The sequence below is a fragment of the Chiloscyllium plagiosum genome, chromosome 3 (assembly GCF_004010195.1).
Source record: "Chiloscyllium plagiosum isolate BGI_BamShark_2017 chromosome 3, ASM401019v2, whole genome shotgun sequence".
Classification (NCBI taxonomy): domain Eukaryota; kingdom Metazoa; phylum Chordata; class Chondrichthyes; order Orectolobiformes; family Hemiscylliidae; genus Chiloscyllium; species Chiloscyllium plagiosum.
In genome coordinates, this window is record NC_057712.1 from 118,730,322 (window position 1) to 118,756,508 (window position 26,187).

The following is a 26,187-nucleotide window of genomic DNA, read 5'->3' on the forward strand; positions in this document are numbered from 1 at the left end:
GATCAAGTCATTTGAATGTGGCCTGTTATTCTCACCTCGCCTCTGGAATTCAATGCTTTTATCCATGTTTGAAATGAGATCAGTAGCTGAGTGGCCCTGGTGGAGCCTGGCATCCATTAGCAGGTGCTGTTTGATAGTACTGTTGATGACACCTCCCATCATTTAATTGATGCTTGAGCATAGAATGATGTGGCGGTAATTGGCTGGCTTGGATTTGTCCTCCTTTTTGTGGACAGGACGTACCTGGGTGTTTTTCCAGATTGTTGGGTAGATGCCAAGTGATTTAGCTGTACAGAAAGACCTTGGCTTGGAGAGCAGCACATTCAGGAGCACAAATCTTCAGTACTATTGCTGGAATGTTATTGGGGCCATAGCCTTTGTAGTATACAGTGTCTCCAACCATTTCTTGATATCACGGGAAGTTAGTTGAAGTGGCTGAAGACCAATATCACCGATGATGTGGGCCACTGATGGAGGCCGCGATGGATCATTCACCAGGCATTTACAGGTCATAAGTTCATAAAATATATACGAAAAGAATTAGGCCATTCAGCCCATAGAGTCTGCTCTGCTATTCGATCGTGGTTGATATGCTCCTCACCCCCATTTTCCTGCCTTCTCCCCATAATGGTGAACATGAATCTTTTGTTGATTGTAGGAAAAACCCACCTGTTTACTAATGTCTTTAGGGAAGGAAGCTGCCATTCTTACATGGTCTGGCCTCCATGTGACTCCAGGCCCACAGCAATGCGGTTGACTCTTAATTGGCCTCTGGGCAATTAAGGATAGGCATAAATGCTGCCTAACTAGTGACACCCCACTAGTGAATAAAGAAAAAAAACCTTCAACCATTATCAATTTAAAAATCTGTCTAACTCCTCAAATTTACTTACTTTCCTAGCATCCACCACACTTTGGGATAAGGAATTCCAGATTCACAACCCTTTAGAAGAAGTAGTTTCTCCTCAATTTTTTTTTAGATTCGATTACTTAGTGTGGAAACAGGCCCTTCGGCCCAACAAGTCCACACCGACCCTCCGAAGCGCAACCCACCCAGACCCATTCTTCACCTAACATTACGGGCAATTTAGCATGGCCAATTCACCTAACCTGCACATTTTTGGACTGTGGAAGGAGACCGGAGCACCCGGAGGAAACCCACGTAGACATGGGAAGAATGTGCAAACTCCACACAGACAGTTGCCTGAGGTGGGAATTGAACCCGGGTCTCTGGCGCTGTGAGGTAGCAGTGCTAATTCTGTTTTAAATTCGCTTTCCCTTATCCTAAGACTATGACCTTTCATCCGAGAATGCCCCACAATAGGAAGCATTCACTCCATGTCTATTTTATCCATACCTTTTATCATCTTGAATACCTCAATTTGATCTCCCCTCATTTTTCTAAACTCTAGGGAAGATTCTTGTGTTAAGTCTAATTCTAGAACTTGAGTGCAAAAATCAAACTCACACTCCAATGTGGTGCTGCTACATTGTTAGAAGTCCTTTTGTTTTTTTGATGAGAGGTTAAAATGAGGTCCATCTATGTCCTCAGTTGGATGTGAAAGAACCCATTGCAGTATTTCAAAGAAGAGCAGGGGAAGTAATCTCTGGTGCAGTGGAAAGTATCCTTCAGTCAACATCATTTAAGTATTTTGTTATTATCGCGTTACTTGGGATCTTGCTGTGTGCAAAGTGGCTGGTGTGATTATTACATTAGAGCACTGACTGTAAGAAGTACTTGATTAACCATAAAGCACTTAAATGTCTAATTGTTGTGAACAGTGCTCTGTAAATTGATGTTTTCTGTTGAAGATTACTTTAGAATTGCAGCAAATATTACATATTCTTTACTCGGAATTGGGCTTTTTTCCTCCTGTAAGGTTTCTCAAATAATATAATGAGATGAGTGACTAATGAACTTTTAAATCTTTCTTTTGAGGGAGGGAGGAATACGTAACAAATTTCCCCTTTCCCTCTCAGAATTCCTTTCATAGAGGTGACTCTGGATAGTCAGCATTGAGAACTCTCCTATTTTCTCATTAACACTGTAATCCTGGGATGAAATAATTTTCTGCCAATTCTGATCTTCCCATTGATGGAGAGAGAGAACCAGATGACACTGATTGCTAACGTTGTGAAACATGATGTTCGGAAGTTTGTGTTGTTTCTTGTTAGGGTGTAGTGCTGAATGTGACTTTCAAAAGACAATTGGATGATTATTTAAAAAAAAATAAATTTGAGTAGCAACAAAGAAAAAGTTGGGGAGTGGGGCTAGCTGAATTCTACATGAGTCAGATCCAAATGGTTTCCTGAACAGTCACTACTGTAAGATTCTGCGGCCCGGATCTTATAGTCAGGATCAGAAACCTTTATTGTCATAAAATTATAGACTCCTTACAATGTGGAAACAGGCCATTTGGCCCATCAAAGCATACCAGTCCTCCAAAGAGCATCCCAGCAAGACCCACTCATCTACCCTATCCCTACAACCCTCAATTTTGTATGGCTAATCCACCTAGTTTACACATCCCTGGACAATCACCTAACCTGCTCAGCTTTGAACTGTGGGAGGAAACCAGAGCGTCCAAAGGAAACCCATGCAGCCACGGGGAGAATGATCAAACTCCATGCAGACTCACCAGAAGTTAGATCCCTGGTCCTGTGAGGCAGCAGTGCTAACCACTGAGGCACCATATCTTCCTAATCAACCCCGATCAGATGATGATACTCGCTCACTTCCCTCCAATCTTTCTCAGCAATCTTGCACTGGAGGATACTTCGCATCCAACTCAGTTTGGAATTCTCGAATGAGCAGCATAGAGAATCAGCAATCGCACTCCGCTTTTATGGATCCAGCTACCATTTAAATCACCCAGAACTACTTTTGTTTAGTATGAATGTATCATTGTATAAGTGGATTAGGTAAATGAATGGGGTGTGTCGGATGGTAGAGTGGCACCTACGTATGATGCTGGATGGATAGATGGTGAGGTGAAGTAAAGAATTGTAGGAAGTCAGTGGGGATCTGGTAGGGAGAGACACAATATTGGTTTAGCTGTACTGTCTGTACGGTTTCTTGGGTGACTACCCAGGTAAATAAATCAGAACACCTTGAAGTCTCTAGGTCTCATTCTGAGTTAGATATTTCAGAGGGTTCTGACTGCAGTAATTGCCCATCAAATGCAGTTATTTCATTGAGATATTCGAAGGGGTCCCAAAGTGTTTCTGGGGATGGTATATCAAGTCTCTTACCTGGAGACTCTGACTATCCAAAGACCTGAATATTTGGGCCTGTGTCAAATCTGCTTTCTCTTCGTCTAAACATGTGTCTCCTATGTCTCCAAGCTCTGTTTTCTAAGCATTGGTCTATTTGTTATGATACGGTACTCCCACAATATTGCTGAAAGAAGAACTGATTTAAATAGATTCATTTTGCTGAATGGATATTGCTTCACATATACACTGTCAGCACTTCAGTGGTTTAATTTTATTTTGTAGAATTGTGGATTGCATTCATTAACTGGTTCTAATATCAATTTAAGGTATAAAGTTATTTTGTGCTCACTGGAAAGTGAATGTGGTTGCCATTATGCATTGATAGCCAGTTCAGATTTGTCTGAAGTGTGAACTTTCCACGTTGAAGAGTTAATAAGTTAACAGAATTTATTTTGTTTCTTGGCATTACTAATGGCCAGCAAGATGCAGCTGAGGTTAACAAAAAGAGCAGTTTTCTGTTACTGGAATGATACAATTTGACACATCAGATTTTTTTTTAAAAAGCCAATTTTAAAAAAAACATAAACCTCTCCCCAGGTGAAACTCCCATTAGAATGTGGAAACCATGCAGCATGATGGTGATATTTGCAATTGCAGGGAGGATGGTGAACTTGAAGATGGTGAAATAGATGATGATGGATTTGAAGGAAACCCTGAAGTGAAGAAAGAATCAAAAGAAAGTGAAAAAGAGGATAAGTCATCCCACAGACGATCAAAGAAGAAGAGAAAGCGAGAAAAAGAAAGGGAAAGGGAAAAGAAAAAAACAAAGCGGAGAAAGAAAGAGAAGCACAAGGTAATGCGAAGTGATTTCTGTACTGATAATTTGTTTATTGTAGAAAATAACTTTAAACATTCACATTTATCTATAGTTGGGCAAACTTAGATTGTTAATGCTAGAGTGCCAGAGGCTGAGGTACAACCTCATAATTGAATTGAATTAACTTTATATGGAAGTATATAAAATTGAGGAGCATGGATAGGGTAGATAGTTGGAGTCTTTCTCCCCAGGGTGGAAATGTCAAGTACTAGGGGATATAGATCTAAGGTGAGAAGGGGCAAGTTTGAAGATAATATGTGAGGCAGATCTTTTTTATGCAGAGGGTAGTAGGTGCTAAGAATGTTCTGCCAGGATAGATGGTTGAAGCAGGTACGATAACACCTTTTAAGGGAGGCGTTTTAGACAAACACCTAAGCAGGCAGGAAATAGAGTGACATGGACCATGTGCAGGCATGTGGGATTAATTTAGAATGGCATCATGGTTTGTGTAGAAATGGTTAGCTGAATGGCCTATTCTTGTGCAGTGTTGTTCTTTGTTGCCTTTATTGTACTGTACTTTTGTATTGTTTTTTGCAGCGACATTCTCCTTCCAGTGGTGACTCAGACTTCAGTTATGACTCTGATATTGATGCTGAAAGATCATACAAGAAAGGTCCTGTATCCTATCGAGAATATGATCCTCCTTTCTCTCCAGTAAGTAACTGACAATATTTGTGGTATGGTCTCTAAACAGAAAGGTTGTATTTTTGTGTTAATCTCATATATATACTAATTCCCATAATTTGGATTGCATAACCAATCTAGCCCCAGTACTCAAGAAAATATTAGGAAGGCAGGAAAATTTGGGTTTGGAGTCATGCCTTTAAATAAATTTATGGGCATGTTTAATTTTCTTTTTAATCAACTGAAGTAGCAGTGTTCTTAGGTAATGTAGAAAAAAAGTTACCCCTCACTCTTATTTCAAACTGCAAATGCAACCTAAAATCTTTCTAATAATGGGAATGTACTGATCATTGCTTAAAATTGATTATTTCATCTCTCAACTAGCCAGGCAATATATTACTGGACTACTATTACTCACTTCGTGACTTCTTTTAAAACTGTTTCTCAATCATTTAACTTCATGTCCTTTAATACTACATATCATCCCTTTTTGGAGTCTAAAATGTAGCGTCAGTGAGGCTTTTTAAATAATCTGTGCCACAAAAAGTGTACAGGCCTGTGAGGTATTTTTGTAAATTCCTTTATGAAGTTTTTTTTGGTAGATTTAGAATTTGACTATTGCTGAAAAAGTTGAAGCTTGCACTTATAGAGTCATGGAGTCATGCGGTATGAAAACCAGACCCTTTGGTCCAACTCTTCCATGCAAGCCACCTATCCCAATCTAACGTAGTCCCATTTGCCAGCATTTGGCCCATATTCTTTTAAATCATTCCTATTCATATGCCTTTTAAATGTTCTGATTCTACCCACCTCCACCACTTCATCTGACAACTCATTACTTACACTCATTACCCTCTGCATGAGAAAGTTACCCCTTAGGTCTTTTTTTACATCTTTCCCCTATGCCTTCTAGTTTTGGACAACCTCATCCTAGGAAAAAAGACCTTGGCTATTTCCCTACCCATGCCCCTCATGATTTTATAAGCCTCTGTAAGGTCACCCCCCAGTCTCCAAACCTCCAGGGAAAATAGCCCCAGTTTATTCTGCCTCCCCCTCAAACTCAAACCCTGTAGTTCCATCAACATCCTTGTAAATCTTTCCTGCATCCTCTCACTTTTCACAACATCCTTATAGAATGTTACGATACAGGGTAAACTCCTCTGCTAATTTAAACTAGCCACACAGAAAAGCTCACCTCACGCCGGAATCTGTTAAATTTCAAGTGGCAATGAACTATCTCTATTACTGCTATTTAAAGAAATTTTAATTTTATATTTAAAGTTCAAAAGAGACTATTAAACAACAACTATTTATAACTCCTTTCTCTTAAATCTATTCCTATCCTCCCCCCAAACTCTACAGTACTGGTCTGATAAATTCCCTCTTAAATTTACAGCAAAATCAATTTCACACCCAGTTATCGCCTTCGGATGTCGAACTTTCTCTAGGTCGGCTTTGGTGTTCTGCTGCACAAATTTCTTATGGATAGGTACCTTTCAGAGAGCTATTCTGGTGGCTGTTATGTTGTGCTTTTCAGCTGTTTGCTGTTATCCCTCTAACTGTTCAAGATATCCGATTTTATACCCTCAAAATGTCGGATTATTTAATTGGTTTGATGTCATCCAAAACTGTAAAATTCAAATTCAATTGGATTTTGGTATCTGGGGCATAATTTAAACTGGCAGAATTTGAATCTTTGTACCATGGCAACGCAGCTCCAACTATTTGTGTCAACCAAATGTTACACTTCCAAATGTTTCAGCACACTCTGCCAGCCAGAAATTTCAGCTCCCTTAAAGGTACAGTACACGTCTACAACTTCATAACAAGAACAATGACCAAAATTAAAGGCAGTATTCTAAAAGTGGCCGAACCAAAGTCCTGTACAGCTGCAAAATTACATCCCATCTCCTATACTTGATGTTCTGACTGATGAAGGGAAGCGTGCCAAACGCTGCCTTCACCACCCTGTCTATCTTTGACTCCACTTTCAAGGAAATATGCACCTGCTAAGTCTCTTTGTTTGGCATCACTCCCCAGGGCCTACCATTAACTGTATAAATCCTGCCCTAGTTTGCCTTAATAAATTGCAACATCTCACATCTGAAGTGAACTTCATCTGCCATTTCTTGGCCCATTTGGCCCATCTGATCAAGGTCCCGTTGTACTCTGATATAATCTTTACTGTCTACTACACCACCTATTTTGGTGTCATCTGCAAACTTACTAACCATACCTCCTATTTTCACATCCAAATCATTTATATGAATGATAAAAAGCAGTGGGCCCAGCACATATCCTGGTGGCATACCACTGATCACAGGCCTCCAGTCCGAAGACCGACCCTCGACCATCACCCTCTGACTCCTACTTCATTCCAATTTTGATCCAATTGGCTAGCTCCCCCAGGTCCCATGTAATCTAATTTTATGCACCAAACTGCCATTGCGGAACCTTGTCAAATGCTTTCTGACAAAACAGTGTCTAGTGTCTATCAATTATCAAAACTCACTCAAATTAGTGAGACACGATTTCCCATGCACAAAGCCATTTTGATTATCCCTGATCAATCCTTGCCTTTCTAAAATTATGTAAATCCTGCCTCTCAGAATCCCCTCCAACAACTGACCCGCCACTGATGTAAGGCTCACCAGTCGATACTTTCCTGGCTTTTCCTTTCTTAAATAATGGCATCACATTAGCCAAACTCCAGTCTTCCGGCACCTCACAAGGGGCCCGGTAATCTCTTCCCTAGCTTCCCACAAAGTTCTGGGAAACACCTGATCAAATCCTGAGGATTAACTTACTTTTATATGTTTTAAGACATCCTGTACCTCCTCTTCCATAATATTAACTCTCTTGAAAACATCACTATTTATTTCCCCAAGTACCCTATCTTCCATGTCCTTCTCCACAGTAAATATTGATGCGAAATATTTATTTAGTACCTCACCCATCTCCTGTGGTTCCATGCATAGATCTTTAAGTGGAGCTGTTCTCTCCCTAGTTACTCTTTTGCCTTTAACATTCTTACAGAATCTCTTTGAATTCTCCTTAATTCTGCTTGCTAAAGCTATCTCATGACCTCTTTTTGTCCTCCTGATTTTTCTCTTAAATATACCCCTTACTGCCCTTATATTCCTCCTAGTGATTTAATCTATCTCAGCTGTCTATACCTGACACATGCCTCTTTCTTTACCAGAGCCTGAATTTCTCTTGACTAGAGCCTCAGTTTCTCAAAGTCATTGAGCATTCCCTACACCTGTCAGGCTTGACCTTCTCACTCAGAGGAACATAGTGTCTCTGAACTCTCATTATCTCACTTTTAAAAGCCTCTTACTTCCCAACCACCCCTTTACTTGTGACTAGCCTCCCTGAATCAATTTTTGAAAGCTCCTGTCTAGTACCGTCAAAATTGGCCTTACTCCAATTTATAACTAACTTTTTGATGAGTTCTGTACTTTTCTATCACTATTTTAAAACTAATAGGATTATGATCACTGGCCTGAAAGTGTTCCTCCACCATCACCTCTAACTTGGCCTGCCTTATTTCCCAAGGGAAGGTTAACTGTTGCTCTTTTTCTAGTAGGTACATCCGCATACTGAATAAAAAAAATTTTTTGTATGTGCTAAACAAATTACTCCACGTCCAATCCCGAAACACTATGAAAGTCAGTCATTCATTGGGACAATTTCCAATAAATACCAATATAGCAGGAAAATCACATTTTGCCTTATGAGAGAAGATTGCTGATGTTCTATAATACTTTAAGACTAGAATTAGATTTGTTAAATTGCTTGAAATGCACTACATTCGATTATACTTGCCTTACGTGGCTGAAGTGCAAGACTTTGTTTCTTTGTCAGTTATTAATGATCTAGTTTAACATCCTCATTTTATGCATCTTTGGCCAGGTCAGTGTAGAAGTCTTCATTTTCTTGGCTTGTGTCTTAATTTTCTTTCCCCCTTCTCATAAATATATTATACTCTTGTCATTAAGAGATCATTGACCCTTTAAGAACTGTCTTGTGTGGTCACTTGCATCAAGATTTACTCCTCCTTTTGTTTCAAGTTCAGTTCCACCATGCCACCTTTTTCTCCACTATTCTTGATCATAGTTCATGAGCAGAAAAAAGATTATTAATGTTCTAAACTCCATGAGATCTTCATGTGGAAAGGAAGATATTTTCCCTCCATCTCACTCTTACTGATAAAATCTGAGATACTACCGTGTTGTCAATTCAGGTTATCTTGTGGATGTTGGCCACCGATATTTTCAGAATATCACCTTTCCTGTATTTTTTACATTTATTTCCTTCTGTCAAACTCAAGGTGAAGTTGTTCAGTTTAAATAGTGACTGGAATTGATTTATGTTTGTCAATACAACTGTTATCACCTGGATGATCATAATGAGCAAACATCATTAAATTAAAAATAATTGAGGACCTTAATTTGATCTGGATTTAGATTATTATGGACCTCCTGTTCTCATCAGGAGTGATATTGTTGTTAATTTAAAATTTATGCTGTGTATAGTTCTAACTTAGCTACCTTTCTTTCAGCACGCACAAGGTCCTGGAAATTACATGAAGTCCCCTTCACAGAAATGTTACAACAACAACAAGGCTGATAATCGAGATTATGCTGAATATAGTGACTACAGTGAGGAGAAATATGATGCTTATGAAGAAGAAGAATGTGATGACTTTGCTCATGAGTTAAAGCAGTACAAACAGGCAAAAGAAGCTTCAACAGTTATGGCTCCTAAAGGGCCACCTATGGGTCAGATGCGAAAGCCTGGAATGAAAGGTAAGCAGAAGGATTAGTCTGTAACTTCAAAATATGCATTTGTTAACTGCACTGCATGTTATGACTTCCAAGAAAGACACAACAATTACTGTTGTGGTAGCAACAATTACTGCATAAACAAATTGTATTTATTTTCATCTTTAATGTATGTAATAACATATCCAGAGGCCACCTAGCTGGAGCATTTTTAAGCCAGGCTTGATAGAGTTAACTTTACTCTAGTTTTTTACTCAAGTGAAATGAGGAAAGTGTGTTTCCATTGGATGGAGTTTCAGTAAACATCATTTGAAGGTAATTAACAAAAGAAATTTTAAAATTTTTGTGCAAAATGAGGTGTTTTTAATCTCGTAACATGGATGTTGCTGGCTGGTTTACCATTTATTGCCCATCCCTAATTGACCTTGAGGTACTGGCAATCTGCATTCTTGAGTCATGTAAGCCATGTGCTGTAACGAGACCCATAATGCTCATTAAGGAGGCAATTCCAAGATTGTGACCCAATGGCTGTGAAGACATGGTGATATGTTTCCAAGTCAGGATGGTGATTGGCTTCGAGGGGAACTCTGAGTTGTTGGTATTGTCATTGTCCTTACATGGTGGTGGTTGTGGGTTTACAAGTTTCTATCTGAAGATCTTTGGTGAATTTCTGGAATGGTGTACAAGCTATTGAGTCATACAGCACAGCAGCGCAGACCCTTTGGTCCAACTGGTCCATGCCGACCAAATTTGCAAAATTAAACCAGCCCCATTTGCCTGCATTTAGCCCATATCCCTTTAAACCTTTCCTATTCATCTACCTATCCAAATGTTGTAACTGTACCTGTATCTACCATTTTCTGGCAGTTGATTCCACGCATCCTCTCTGTGGAAAAAGTTGCTCCTCAGATCCCTTTTAAATGTTTCACCTCTTAAAAATATGCCTTCTAGTTTTGACCTCCCCTATCCAAGGAGAAAGATATTTTGCTTTTCACCTTATCTTCATGCCTCATGATTTTCTAAGCATCTATAAGGTCATCCCTCAACCTCTTGCCTCCAGTGAAGAAAGTTCAGCCTCTCCTTAGCGCTCAAACCCTCCAGTCCTGACAAAATCTTGGTTTTTTTCTGCATCCTTTCCAACTTAATAATATCCTTGCCATAGCAGGGTGACCATAACTGTACACAGTACTGTAAAAGTGGCCTCTCAAAATCCTGTACAACTGCAACATGATGTCCCAACTCCTATATTCAATGGTCTGACCTGATTGAAGTCTTCAAGATATTAACAGGAAAAGACAAGGTTAATAGAAATAAACTATTTCCACTGGTTGGGGATTATAGAACTAGGGAGCATAGCCAGAGAATTTGGGCCAGACTGTTCAGGAGAGATGTTGGGAAACCCTTCTACACACAAAGGGTGGTAGATGTTTGGAACTCCTTTCCACAAACAGAAGTTGATGCTGGATCACTTTTTAATTTTAAAACTGCGATAGCTAAATTTCTGTTAAGCAAAGGTCTTAAGGGATAGCGATCAAAGGTAGGTATGTGGAGTTGGGACACAGATCAGCAATGACCCCATTTAATGGTGGAACAGGCTCAAGGGCTGAATGGTCTACTCCTGTTCCTATATGAGTTGCAGGGTTGAGGAGAGGGCAAGGAAGTAGTGCAGGGGGAGAAATATGAGCACATAATCTATTCCAAATTCTCCAGATAACTGTTGAAAGATGCTAGACCTTAACTTGAGATTGGAGTCCTCACTGTGTGCATGTTACAATGGGAGTATTTGCATATTTCATTACATTCCAGAATGCTGATGCAATGTAGCTTCTTGATATGGTTTTACATAGTACACAGATTGCCTGAATTAAACAAGTAATCAAGGGTTTGAAGAATCTTATTGAATTTATTGTTCATTTGAGGTGATGAAACATTTGCTTTTGGGAAACTGAGCATCTTCCACTGAGTCTCTGCATTGAAATATTCTGAGGTCAGCCACAGTATCAGTTAATGCAAAGTATATCTGGCCTGTTTATTTCTCCTAATTCTAAGATGACTGTCTAGTTTTCCCTTACTTAGTGCAACAACGTCCATTTGGTTTCATTGTGTAAAATTGGCAACTCATAAATTTGAAGATGTTTTGGCCTTTGCCATCTTGATTAACAATTAGTATACAATGTCTGGACTACTTCATGTTGAACTTCTGTAGTCTAACAAATAGAAGAAGCTTTCATTCCATGAATCTGTCATTTTAATCTTAAGTATATTAAGTATCAGACATCAGTATCTTAAGGTAGAACTAATTTGCAACGATGCATTAGAACTGAAAAATGGTGAGTCAGATCTGTGATTTCTTGCTCCAGTTTGTCTGCTTCCTGCTAGGAGAAATTTACCTGTAATCTGTTTCCCATAAAAAGGAAAACTCTAAAGGCTGGTGGCATGAGTTTTATAATATATAGTTTTAGACTGATAAAGGCATGTATGATTTGAGGGTACAAAAGAAACTTAGAAATTTAATTTGATGTGAAATTGTTCCAGGTATTATGCAGAAAGGTAGAGGTAGAGGAATTGGTCGGGGCCGTGGTATGAGAGGACAACCAAAACAGAAGCGCAAGGTATGGGGACCTGGAAGAGGAGCTGATGGTGGTATGATGGATGCTTCTGATGAGGTAAAGAAAAAAGATAGTTGCTAACCTATGTTGTGACATCATTTGCCATAATGTATTAAATTACGACATTTTGCTCTGTCACTGGAACCTGAACTGAATGGAAGTTACACTGTTCTGCAAAATGTAATAGAATAGTCTCCAATATCAGGCAGCTAATAGTCTCCAATATCAGGCAGTTAAAAATCATACAGTTTGAGAGCTCTGATGCTATTTGTTGTGCATTGTGCTGTTCCTTTATTTTCCTTTGTATTATACACCTTTATTGCAATTTTAAGATTTATACTAATCTTTGCACGAGACGTAAATGAGCTTTTCTCAAAGGAAAACTATTAGAAGGACAGGTTGTGGCATGGTTTTGCAGTGTGAAATGATATTAAAGATGGTACAAAATTTAATGTGTTAACTGATCAGAACTACAGGTCGTTCTGCTTTAACCTTTCTTTCGACAGCGCGAATTGGCTGTAACTCGATGAACCAATTGTGGATGTTGTTTGGATGATAACTTTCTACTGAAAAGGTCCAGTGATTTTCTACAACGCAAGGTTGTGGAGGAACATAACTGCCATGTTATAGCAGAACAACCTGTATTAGACTTAAATAAAATATGAAGTTAGCCATCAGTACTACTATTTATTAATTATAATTTATACTCTCTAAACAATAATTTAGTGATTGAAACACCTTTGTATTTTGTTTTAATTGCATTGTCTAAATTTCTTTGGTGTAGTACCACCTCATAAATATTTCAATCTGCCCTTTATCTTAAATATTTGGCATTATAAAAGATTGAATTAATTCCAAAACTTCGTTCTAAATCCTGGATGGTAAACATGTAACCATTTTCAATTATCTGCCAAAAATTGAAAAACAAATGCAACATTGTTCATTTGGAAAAAGTCTATTTGCACGTCCCTTTGAAGCTTGGTATGATACAGCATCGATAGAGGCTATTTGCACATCCTGGCTATATTGGCTCTTCAATATTCAATATCATCCTTACTTCACTGCTGTTTTCCCACAATCGTGTAATAGCTTTCTTTTACAACCGCAGGTGTAATCAACTCTATTTACTTCGTCAAGGTTGTTGATTTTGAAATTCTCAAGCAAACATTTTTCCAGCGCTGTTTTTATTCCAGATTTCTAGCATCCACAGTACTTTGCTTTTATACAAGTGAGGAGTGTGATGGAACATGCTTCACTTACCTGCATGTATGACTCAAGAAATTTAACATCCAGGACAAAGCAGCAGGCCTGATCAGCACTCCAACTCCAAATTAATAATGTGCTCCTTCTACCACTGACACAGTGTCCGCAGTGTCTACAGATGCATTGCAGCAATTGACCACAGCTGCTTCAACAACAGCACCTTATAAATCCTGGCATCACATTGTCTATCCCAAGTCTCCGTATGCAAGTATGCCTTGCCTTGTTATCCATTTAGTTCATTTGATCAAGCCAACAGAATCATTGCTAACTCTAGGGTAAGCATGCTGGAGATCATTGCAAGGAGTATGATGTTATATTTGACACTCCATCTTGCTGGCAGATAGCTAGTATAGTTTGGGCAAGTAGAAGTGAAATTGGCTTCTTTCATGGCTTGCAGAATTTGCCATGTTTCATCACTATCAAGAAGAGTACGAAGGCCCAGTAAATGTGGAGGTTTATATTTGTGGTTAGCTTCCTTGTTAGTTCATACTCGTCAAGTTAATTACAGCCTTAATCAATCCTGGTGTTGATACCGGCATCAAGGGGCAGGTTGCTGGTTATTGTTGAGTGATGGTGAAGCTGATGACACCTCCAGAGTGAGAATATCAATATTACTGGAAGGCGGAGCCCCTACATCTTGGCTATAACATTTCATCTTCCCAATGTTGATTGTTAGTCCAAGCCCCTTGTAAAATTTGATTCTGGGAGAACTGTGTTGCAAACATTTGCACGTGAACTTCAGTATAGCACATGGCACAGTGGTAAGCATTGTTGCCTCAGTGTCGGGGACCTAGGTTGGATTCCAGCCCTTGGGAAACTGTCTTTGTAGAGTTTGTACCCCTCTGTCTGTGTGGGTTTCCTCCGGGTGCTCCGCTTTCCACCCACAGTCCAGGGAAATGTAGTTTAGATGGATTGGCCTTGTTAAATTGCGCATAGTGTTCAGGGATGTGCAGACTAGTTGGATTAGACATGGGAAATAAAGTTACAGGGATAGAGTCTGGCTGGATGCTCTTCAGAGAGTCTATGTGAACTTGGTGGGCCTAATGGCCTGCTTCTACATCAGGGATTCTACGATTAGCAAAGTTAGGATTCCTAGATTAGGACATTACGCACTTTGGTCTTAGTGTGCAGTGTTGCCAAGTTGAATAACTGACCTTAGCTTTGGCATGCAGGTATATACACTAATTTGAGTTACAGCAATAGCAGCAAGGGGAGAAATATGTCAAAGTGACTTGGCACCAGGATTCCACCCTTACTTTACCTCATTGTTGATCTTGAAAGCTTCACATGATGCTCTATTGTAAGTGAAGGAACTGTGCATGTTGTTGTGGAGGGAGGGAGTAACACTCAGGAATCCAGGCAAACTAGTTACTTTTCAGTCATTTAAAGAGTCTATCTGCTGATGGGGTAGAAGATCTTAGTCAGGTTTACCAAGACAGGTAATATGTGCTATTTTGAGGCACCACTTCTGTAAATACTAAAATGATAAAAATGTTTAATTGTCAGCTCTGAAATCTTACTCAGACCTGGGACACAATGCATTATTTCAGCAACTGTAATTTGCTCCTTGCAACAGGAGCAAAAACTTTTCCCACAATACTTGACAAGAAATGCTTTGGCAATTATTGCAGTTCTTTTTTGTTGTACAAGTGCCTTTTGCATCACAGATATCACATTGCACATATTTTTCTTTCTAGTGGAGAGACAAAATAGTGTGGGGATGCTGTGGCAGTCCTGGTTTTTGACTTCTGATGACTTCAGATGAATTACTATCATTCCCTGGGACTTTAACACTGGTCACTTATCTGGTTGAACTCTTCTGTGGTGGGCTTAATGTCTAGCTCCTCCAGGAAAGTCAAGAATATTGATAGTTTCTTCAGTGGCATTTTTCTCCATTCTATAAAGCAGAAGAGAATGTTGTAACCACCTTTTCATCTTTTTGCTAGGTTCAGTGACAACCATCCTTGTCTTTGACTTGGTGGGGTTGATTTGTTTGCTGCAGGACCTGTTGCTACCATGGTTCCTTTGTGTAGCTCTTTAGCATCCCTGGATTCAGCAACAGATTTAATAACTTGAGCTTCCTCCAATAGTTATTGGTGTAGTTCTGAATGTTGAGACTTTATTCTGGCAGTTCTGAGAGCACCTAGATTTTGATTGATTGCCTTTGAAAAGGTTCTATGTATATTGTATTTAGCTTATTGCATGTTACTGCGGCAATTAGCACCCTCTTCTCAAGCTGTGTATGCGTATTTTCAAGTTTGTTTCTTGTACTGTAGTCCTGATGAGTGCAAGACAAAAGGCTTCAACTTTTCTTGCCTCTTTTTGCAATGCCTAAGTTCTGTACAACCAAGTAATTGCTAATAGTTAGCGCTGAAAGCAAGAGGTGACATACAGAGAGACTGCTTGGAACCACACTTAATGCATTGCATCAACAGGAGACATACCTCTTGGTCTTTTATCCAAGGTCAAGTGTTGTGTCCACACTTACTTTACTCAGTAACCCAGATATGTGGACCAGGTAATTTTTATCCTTTGAGGACTGCCATTCTTTTATATACTTCTTAATTTTTATCCAGTTAATATCACTGTTGTTGCCTCTTTTACTGCTGCTTTGGAACATCCTCTTCTCTTGTGATCATTGATTGACACCTGTTTGCCATATGTAAATGCAAGCTTCATGACATTTTTAATAAGTTTGCATTGTAGAAATGATTTTATTTATTCCAAATATTTTTTTCTTTAAATGGACACTTTGGGTAGGGACAACTTTGGGACTAAATGATTAGGAACGTGAATTATATGCTAATGCATCAACAATTCTAAGAATTTTACAAAGCTGTATTTAATAGCATTGAACTACCAGTTAAGCAGACCCGTAAAAATGTTTTTTTTTGTTTCAAGCAACGTTACTGATGTAAATACTCTATCTAGCAGGATGGTTATGGAAATACAAATTTTCTTCGGAAGAAAAAGAAATGTCAAGATTTTTCATTCCACGGTGAAAAGATTAGAAAAGGAGGCATTTGCAAGTATTTTCTGGAGGGACGCTGCACTAGGGTAGGTTTTCTGTTGTAAAATTTGTATCTATCATGTTATCTTAATCATCTAAAGTTAGGTACTGGGATGCATCAGATGGAAGTGTAATTAAATGTAATACAGAATTTTTTTTTCCGTTTCCATTTTTCCTCTCATTGCATTCCCACCTCATCCACCCTAGTTGGGATTGTGAGTGTAGATTGTGGACAGTTGACATTTTCAGACTGTTTGTTCATGCAAGTTGAATTTCTGTTGGTGAACTTTGTGAACTGAAACTTTGAGTTTAGACATACATTGAACAACTAGCAAACAATTAGCAACAATTAGCTTGCAAACAATTAGCAACATGCCTTTGCTGACTTAGAAACAAAACATATATGATGTCCATTAGACATTCTTGAAAATGCCAAGATACCGTACTCCTTGTTCAGGCAAAAACAATTTACTGTGGAGTTTGAATATAGCAGGAATCGATATATCAAGCAAATTCAATTATGGTGTGGGCATCTCATTGTCCAAGTGTAGTCAGTCGTGCTGTTTCTAGGCCCAGTTCAACTTTACTCTGACTCCTCCGTTGGCCTCAGCTCCAACCCTAGCTCTGAAAGCACATAACTTTGCTATATGCTAGCTCCTGATATTGTTGAATTAGTAGTCAATAAAATGGTTTTAAAATAGCATTTCACGTGAGACCTTATGAAAGTGGGCTTGGCTTCTGTGTAGATTATATGACTCTGTCTCCACCACTATGCAAGTTCACCAAAAATGTGGTTTCATTTCTTGGATTCTGACATTTCTAGTTTACCACTATTTAACACATTTCTATTTAATGCTGTAATTAATTTATATGAAGTGAGGAGGAGTATGTTGATACAGAATGAGGCATGTGTCCATCATTATTTTATTGTAGAACAGAATTTTATTATCACTTCATACTCTGATGCATAAATCTTTAGTTTATTCACACATAGATGTTTATACAGAAACCTACAGAGAGGATTGCACACACAGACATACCTGCGCAAATCAGAAGTCCACACACTAGTCAGTTTCTAAAGCTGAGAACGGGTTAACACCTATAAAATTACTATTGTTACTTGATACTTTCACCAAAGTGGTAATTAAGTCTATTTCTTTTTACATTCCTGGGAAGAGTCTAGGAATTGCAATTTGTGAAAAAATTCTCAAAAGTATTGTATTTTTTAGCACCAGATTTGCCATCTTTGATTTGCAAATGGAGTGTATTTTTTTTTTAGGGGGACCAATGCAGATATAGTCATGATGTTGTCATACAGAAGAAGAAGGACATCTGCAAATTCTACCTAAATGGGTTTTGTACCAAAGGAGATAACTGCATTTTTATGCATGATATCCTTTTTCTTTATTAGTTATATATATGCGTAGAAATATTGCATTCTCTAATTTTGGCTTTCATTAGACCTTTGTTTTTATAGGCTGATCCCCTTCTTTGATGTTTGTCTCATTGCTGAGTCTCATACTATTGAATTTTTAAAATTGTTGCTTCAAATGAACCTCAACGATATTTTGATGTCTGTACTGAAAATAATTCAAACTAGTGATTTCTTGATTACCTGTACATTTTGGAGGCTAATCCAAACATTTAATGTAGCCTTTATATGCAGAAACATTAATGTTCAGAAAAAACGAATTAGGTACAGAAGTAGACCACTTGGGCCCTTGAGCGTTCTGTGCAATTCAGTAAGATCATTGTTAATCTGACTATACTCCACGCTTCTGCCTACCCTGCTAACTTTTTACCTCTTTATTAGTCAAAAATCTGTCTGTCATTATTTTAAAAATATTCAAGAACTTTGCTTCTACTACCTTTTTGAAGAAGTCAGTCCAGGTATTCGTCTAATGGCATGGAGTTTGAGGATCACATCAGCCATGATCTCATTGAATGGAATTGATGGGATGAATGGCCTTCTGCTCCTGTCAGGTAGTCTTAACATTTGTTTGAGAAACTGGTCAACATCTAAACTGAAAGAGAAGCGATAAAACCTGACTTAATGTTAAAAGCACCATTAAATACCTTTATTCATGGCGGTCATGGTAGATAGTAAGAAAACTTGCATAATCTATTTTGAGGCTTTTGCTAGAGTTTACAGTTGTCTCAATAAGAGATTTGAATTGTTCATGTAGTCAGATTTAAAATAAGCTAAGAGCAGCTTTGTAACTGGGGTGGTGGCGGTGGCGGGATAGCGGTCTGGGCGCAGAGGATCTTGATTGCCAGTTATATCCATAATCATCTGTGAAGAAAGTGACATGATGATAAACAAAAACAGAAGTTGCTAGAAAAGCTCAGCAGGTCCGGTGATCCTTTCTCGTGATGTTAATATTTAATGTCACTGGACTGATAAGACAGAAACCCAGACTGTTGTTCTAGGGGTGGGGTTGAATTCCCATGGCATATGGTGGTAATAAAATTTGATCAATATATCAGGAATTTATCTTAGTAACCATGAAGCCATTGTCAGTTTTCATGAAAAAAAATCTTACTCACTTTTACTTTTGGGAAGGAAATCTGTATCTGGTCTGGCCTATGTGTGACTCCAGCCTCTCTGATGTGGTTGATATCTTCACTGATTTTTGAAACAGTTTAGCAAACCACTCAATTCAAGGGCAGTTTGGGATCGGCAACAAACGCTAGCATTACTGGTGATACTCTCGTACCTTGAAAGAATATAAATATAGCAGAGGATATGTTCATTCAGTCACTGAATCAAAGAATAATTTTGAAGGCAAGTGATAATTAGTTTACATTTCTGTTTGGACCCTCCCAAACTATACCACATTGCCATTGAAGGTGAACTGTGGAGAGTAAGGAAAGGTCCTCTGTTTTAATTTATGTGAGTGTTTCTCTCAGTGAAAAGGCCACCTGCAGTTAGCTTTGAAGCAGTCAGCCACAGAAATAATGCATATGCTGTGAACAACCCTTGGGACTAGGACTTCAGAAACCATTAAGAATTGGGTGTGTCTCTGATTAAGTCATGAAGCAAAAAGGCAAGTGAATCCAGTCCTTGAGCTGAGCAGTTATCAGCCATGAGGTCTTAAAAGAAAGTTGGAGAGTTTCTTAGCCATAAAATCTTGTTGCTCAGAGAAGATGGAACACTGATGTGAAAGCAATGAATTCTTCTGGGGAGCTCTATATACCTTTCAGTTGGTCCCTAAAGGAATCTTTTAAAGACGGTGGAACGGTGGCTCAGTGGTTAGCACTGCTGCCTCACCATGGACCCAGGTTCGATTCCAACCTTGGGCGACTGTGGAGTTTGCACATTCTCCCCGTGTCTGTGTGGGATTCTTCCCATGTGTACAAAGATGTGCAGGTTAGGTGAGTTGGCGATTAGGTGCATTAGTTAGGGGAAACGTAGAGTAATAGGGTACGGGAATGCGTCTGGATGAGTTACTTTTCAGAGGGTCATTGTGGACTTGTTGGGCCAAATGGCCTGTTTGCACACTGTAGGGATTCTATGAAAACATAAGGGGCCTTTTTGTTTTGAGATGATAAGGAAGTTGAACAGGATTGATTGTCTTAAGATTTAATAAACACGGTACTGTTTGCTTTGTTTTGAAATCTACAGTTAAAAAAAATTATGTAAATATTGGAAAATTCTCTGATCAAATCTTGTCTTTTTGAATGGTTATGTTCTCCATGGAGATTGTAACATCGCAATGTTAATAGTTAAGTAATTGTTAATGGGAAAGCATACATTTGCACCTTATATTTTGTGAACTTTCTGAACATTATTTCCCATGGACTACCTTGTTCTTTTTAAATTTTTAAATATTTACATTCCTTAATATACTTATACGTGAATATCCATGCAAGTTCTACCACACAGGAGCAAAGTGCTATCAAGGAGATAACTGCAAATTCTCTCATGCTCCACTTACTGAAGAAACAAGGGAGCTATTAGACAAGGTTTGTCAACAACTGCATGCAATTTAAAACATTTATATCATATATAGCTATATTGAAGACTGTGGGGTAAAATGCATCATATTATGTCTCATATATAACTAGGTTTGTTTGCTGATCTGTACTGTATTAGCTAATCTTAACACATGTAATGCTGGTGATGTAAAGTTGACATCAGGATCCTTGTCATTTCCTATTTCAGTGTCCAACCACAGTTTGTGGTGAGTGTCAATTGCGAGATTGTTCTCAGAGCGAATTTAGTATACTGTAAAGTCAGATGTGTTGGTTCTTCTATTTGAGTTGTTCTGAAGCTTATTTTAAGATTTTTAAAGAACCATCACTTAAGGGAGATGTTGGACATAAAGAAACATGAATTTTGTTTTATAATTTTTAATAAGATTGAGAGTTAGATTTGTGTCTTTGTAATCGCATCATAAGTTTATGTTGCCTTCGAAAACTGATGCTATTGACTCTTTCTCTGTGTGTCCATTTCAAATATTTCCTGAGAGTATTATTAACTTATCAAGGAATGGTAATTTTCCATTTGTATTGCCAACAGTTAAATAGTGTGTTCAGTTGTGGATGTATTTTACTTTAACCTAGCCAAAGGTTTAAATAAGTTCAAGTCCTAAACTTTGAAACTTGTGCCTGTTATCATCTAGGAGAAAGTGATGCTGCAGATGCTGGAGATCAGAGCTGAAAATGTGTTGCTGGAAAAGCGCAGCAGGTCAGGCAGCATCCAGGGAACAGGAGAATCGACGTTTTGGGCATTCCTGAAGAAGGGCTTATGCCCGAAACGTCGATTCTCCTGTTCCTTGGATGCTGCCTGACCTGCTGCGCTTTTCCAGCAACACATTTTCAGCCCTGTTGTCATCTAATATGACATTCGAGACCTATTGGCATGAGTAAATGGGAGGTGGATGTATTAATTAATCGTTAATTGGGTGTGAATTGTTTGTATAAATATTGTGGGTTAGTTTTATCGAGTGATTAAGTGAATAAATGTTCTCACTAAAAGTGTAAACTTGGACTGTTCAAAAACATTTACTTTGTGAATAACAATGCTTGCTTTCATAAATTTTGCAATTTTTTTGATTAAACCCATGCCTGTTTCACAAATTGTCATTATTTTTTTATCAGGTGCTGAACAATGAAAATATAAATTACGACAATAACAATGATCATAACAGTACCAATGATTTTGATAATTGCGAATATGATTATGAGTACGTGTATCATGAAGATGATGATAAACTTGAAGTTGAAGAACTTAGGAAACAAGGTATTGCTCCTCTTCCAAAGCCGCCTCCAGGGGTTGGATTATTACCGACTCCTCCACAACCACCAAACTATCCTGGTCCAATGCCAGTGGGTCCTCCTAACAACCAACCGCAACCAACTTCACCTGGGCGGAAGATTCCCTCTATATTTGATATTGTTGTACAGCCAACCAGTGTTTTTGTTCACAAGATGGGACGAAGGTATGTTGATTTGCCTGTGTACTATTGGAATTAAAGCCAGTAATCGGACATTAATTTGATGGGTTACCGACACCATTCAAAGTAAATTCAGTAAAATAGCTAGTATATGTATGTTGCTCTTGTACAGTCCTTTCTGATTTGAATAGATATATATTATTGTACTGCTAGTTATTTATACATATGTCAATGGTTTCCTTGATTACTCCCAGTTCTACGATGTACGTTATCTGACTTAGACTCAATATGGATCCATTTGCACCTACAGCTGTTTTCAGTGGAAAGAGATTTCAGTTTGTGCTGAGCTTGGTTAGGTGCAGCCTATTTCTGATCTAGAGTTGAGGCTATCCTAACTGAAGTGAAATTCTAGTAAGTCTCAGTCCAGTTTACATTTGAGCCAACAGGTCAAGTCTGCATTTATATGCTGGGAGTTTTGTGTATAAGCCCAGACTAAACTCATTTTGTATCGTGCAGATGCACTATGGAGTACAAATTATTTTCTAGGTGGCTTATTTGTCTTCATTTTGGGGTAAAGGTGTTGAAAGTATTGATATCCTGTATAAAGAATCAGTGTTTTAAGTTAAATGCCAATTTTCCGATTGATTTCTACAAATATGAGAGGGGTCTATTATAAAATCATAGTAATTTGAAATCAGTGGACATTTTTAATTCGTTTTCTTGAAATCCAGAACATCAGTGTTTTACAGTTCTCTTAACCTATTGTTTTGTTCAGAAAATGTTTGAAAAAAATAATCATGCAGGTGTTATTACAAAGTGGACACTTTGATTATACAGAGCTATTTTAAATGACCACAAAGATTTCACAAATTTTAATAAGTGGTACATTACTTTAGAACAACAAATGTTGTCAGTGCCAGTTGTGTTAATGGATAAACCACTTAGGATTAGCAGTTTGGAGTTGGAGTTGTTTTCCTTTTATAGGAAAACAAGAAATCTACATATACAGAGGAACCTTGATCATCCAAACAAGATGGGCGGGGACTATTTCGTTCAGATAATTGATGATTCGGTTAATTGAGACATGGAGTTTTCTGGGGAGTCTGCTCCCTGTTCAGGAGACTAGGCAAAAGCACACTGCGTATGAGACCCTGCCCCTGCCCACTCCAACCCCGTCTGCTCCCACCCCCAACTGACACTCTGTCCTCCTCCCACCACCACCCCCCGTACAATGTTGGAGAGATTATCTGGGGAGATTATCTACAACCCCCGTGTAGAACTACAGGGAAAGCGTGGGGGAGAGAGAGGGCGGGAGGTCAGTCATTTAGAGACTATGCTTGGACTGTCCAGGACTGTTCTCGGCAGCATTTCAATGAGCCGAGTTCGTTTTTAATCATTGTACCTGTAAACAGAAGACGCGATCAGGGTTGAAAGAGTTCTTTGACCCGATGTTTCTATTGGGACCTTGAGATCATCTTCGGATAATCCTATATTCGGATAATTGATATTTGGATAATCGAGGTTTATATGTGGGAAATTGAATAGCTTTCCTATTCCAATCTGAAATTATTACAATAATACAGAAAATGTGGAAATAAATCTTTCTCATTACCTCTGGGTCTACAAAAGTACCAACTTCCTGTAGTATGAAAATATTGTAATTTGCTTTCATGGGCTTATATTTTTTACAGTTTGATAATCTGTGGTCAAAAACGATACCATGGCCAACCACTCAGATACTGAATAGAATTAAGGATTGGGAATGCAAGATTTACTCAGCTGGAGGTGATGACCTCCAAGGAAATGGGACAAAACAGAAACTTTCACAGAACAGATCTTGAGGCATTAATTGTAGATTTGATTGAATTCTGCTTAGAATAATGATGGTGTTTGAAAATAATTGAGCTGGTTTTGAAGGGTGAGGAGAAGTAAGGACATTAACTGGTACATTAAATTGTGTCACTGGTTGGTTCAGAAAAAGAGATGGCTTTCTATCTGTTTTTCATTAATCATTTGCTTTTTGACAGGCCACAGTTTTGTAACTCCCCGTCACCTCCACACCCACCATTTGAAGAAAACCAATTACCGCCTCCGCCTCAGATGTTTGGAGCAGGTCCAGGTCCAGAACAAAACATGATGCCTCCAGGACCCAGTGGGCCTTCAGAGCCTCCTGGTGGTTTTGGTCCTCCTTGTCCTCCACATAGTATGCCAGTTCCACATGGTCTGCCTGGGCCAGGCATGCCTCCAGGCTTACCTGGACAACAAGTATTACAAGGCCAGCCTGGAACGTCAGTTCCTCCAGGGCATCCTGGTTTACCACCACCTCCAGGATTTCCAGGTCCACCAATGAATGCAGGCCCAAATGAATCTCCAGGTCAGATGGGATTTCAGGGAGGTATGGTGAACATGCCTATGGATCATCAGATGCTGCCCTCTCAAAATCAGGCACACCAACAATTCACAGTCGATGCATCTCAACAAATGCAACAAGATGGTTCATATCAGCAAGACATCACGTTCCAGCAAATCCAAAATCCAATGGACTTCTATAACTCTTACTATTCACAGAAAGCAGTGCAGAATTTGGAGCAAGAAAACCATATGGGAGGTATGGCATGATTATCACTCAATTAAACCAACTTGTTTAAAGATGTTGTTTAAAGGAACAGTATGTCACCTTTAATGCTCAGGCATGTGTTCAACATCAAAATATGCATTCTGATTTTTAAATTAGTCTTCAACTAAAACTAATCAGGTTCCCATCATACAGTTGGGAAACATTCCCATTATCCATTGATGTAGTAAATGGAATTAATGGTCTACAACGTTGAATGAAACCTGTCTGAGAAAATAATAAAAGGCAATGCTGGTAAATTTAGATGAGGAGCAGTGGTAGAAAAACAGCATGAAGCAGATGAGCCCAAGGTTTTTTTTTTGTAGGAATGTACTTAATTTGACCTGCGTACAAGATTGCTGCAGCATTGCAGTAAGATGTTTTATTGGATATTTGTGCATTGTGCTATACAATGCTGTACCAAACCAGAGAGACTACTTGTAATTCCCAAGTTGTGAGTTAGGAATCCTGACTAGGATTTTACATTCCAATCAAGTAGGCAAGCAGTTTAACTCTCATCAGTCTGACACATCTCTTAGAGGGAATCAGTGCATTGGTCATTATCTTCTAAAATTCTTTAGATTCTGGAATGATCTCCATGGATAAGAAGATAGCAAGTGTCATCCCACTATTTAAGAAGTGAAGATAGAGAAAGCAGGGAACTGTAGATCTTGATAGCCTTACATTAGTGGTAGGGGAATATTGGAAACTTTTTTAAAGGATCAAGAAAATGGGCACATGGGACAGTGGTTAGCATTTTTGCCTCACAGCACCAGGGACCCAGTTTCGATTCCATCCTTGGGTAACTGTCTGTAGGGAGTTTGCACATTTTCCCTGTGTCTGCATGGGATTCTGCCAGGTGCTCCGGTTTCCTCCCACGGTCCAAAGATGTGCAGGTTAAGTGGATTAGCCATGATAAGTGCAGGATTGCGAGGATAAGGTGGGGGGCAAGATCTGGATGGGATGTTCTTCAGAGGGTCAGTGCGTAATCAGTAGACTGAATGGCCTTTTTCTGCATTGTGGAGGTACTATTTAATGATTCTATAATGATTTAATTAAGGAAAATCAGTATGGATTTATAAAAGTGAGTTTGATAGGAGAAACTAGTGTGCAGAGCATTTATAAAATAATGAGCTTGGAAAAAGTATGTGTAGAGAGGGTGAACTTGTTGATAAATTGTTAAAGGCTAACATTCAGATACAGCAAGCTATTAGAAAGGCTAATGGATGTTAGTATTTATTGCAAGAAAATTTGAGTACAGGAGTAGTGAAGTCTTGCTTCCATTATACAAGAGCTTTGCTAGACTGCACTTGGAGAACTTGGTGCAATTTTGCTCTCTTTGTCTCAGGGAAGATCTGTTGCTGTAGTGGGAGTGCAACTAAGGTTCACCAGACTTATTCCCAGGATAGTGGCACTGTCCTTTGAGGGACAGTTGAGAAAAGTATTTTCTCCAGCATTTTCAAAGAGTGAAAAGTGATCTTGTTGAAACTTAAAGAATACTGAAAGGAATAGACAGGGAAGATGCATGTAAAATATTGCCCCTGATTGAAGAGTCTATAGATGAGGAAGTCTTTTACTTAGGCTTGTGAACTTAGTAAATTCTCTACCATGGAGGATTTGGCAGCTTAGTTTTTGAGTATATTTAAGTGATTGATGGATTTCTGATAGTCAGTGACATTGAGTTATGGGGGAATAGGATGGTTAAAAGGCATTGGAGTGTTAGATCAGTATTGTGTGGCCTAATCCTGTTCAATTACGAAATGGTAAATAACAGGAAATGGTTCTGTA

The 26,187-nt window shown here is 38.7% G+C and overlaps 1 protein-coding gene across 4 annotated transcripts in view; it reads left to right on the forward strand.

The window, feature by feature from the left end:
• Positions 1–26,187, forward strand: part of LOC122548478 (zinc finger CCCH domain-containing protein 6) — a 57,781-nt gene that overhangs the window by 19,319 nt on the left and 12,275 nt on the right. For 3 of the 4 annotated variants that reach the window (XM_043687191.1, XM_043687192.1, XM_043687193.1), the window contains 9 exons: positions 3,874–4,069; positions 4,631–4,747; positions 9,282–9,528; positions 12,040–12,170; positions 16,308–16,433; positions 17,666–17,777; positions 20,243–20,352; positions 21,490–21,830; positions 23,813–24,393. In XM_043687191.1, the coding sequence (XP_043543126.1) occupies positions 3,874–4,069; positions 4,631–4,747; positions 9,282–9,528; positions 12,040–12,170; positions 16,308–16,433; positions 17,666–17,777; positions 20,243–20,352; positions 21,490–21,830; positions 23,813–24,393 (1,961 nt within the window). The remainder of the gene's footprint in view (positions 1–3,873; positions 4,070–4,630; positions 4,748–9,281; positions 9,529–12,039; positions 12,171–16,307; positions 16,434–17,665; positions 17,778–20,242; positions 20,353–21,489; positions 21,831–23,812; positions 24,394–26,187) is intronic. The other variant, XM_043687194.1, reaches the window with a different exon arrangement.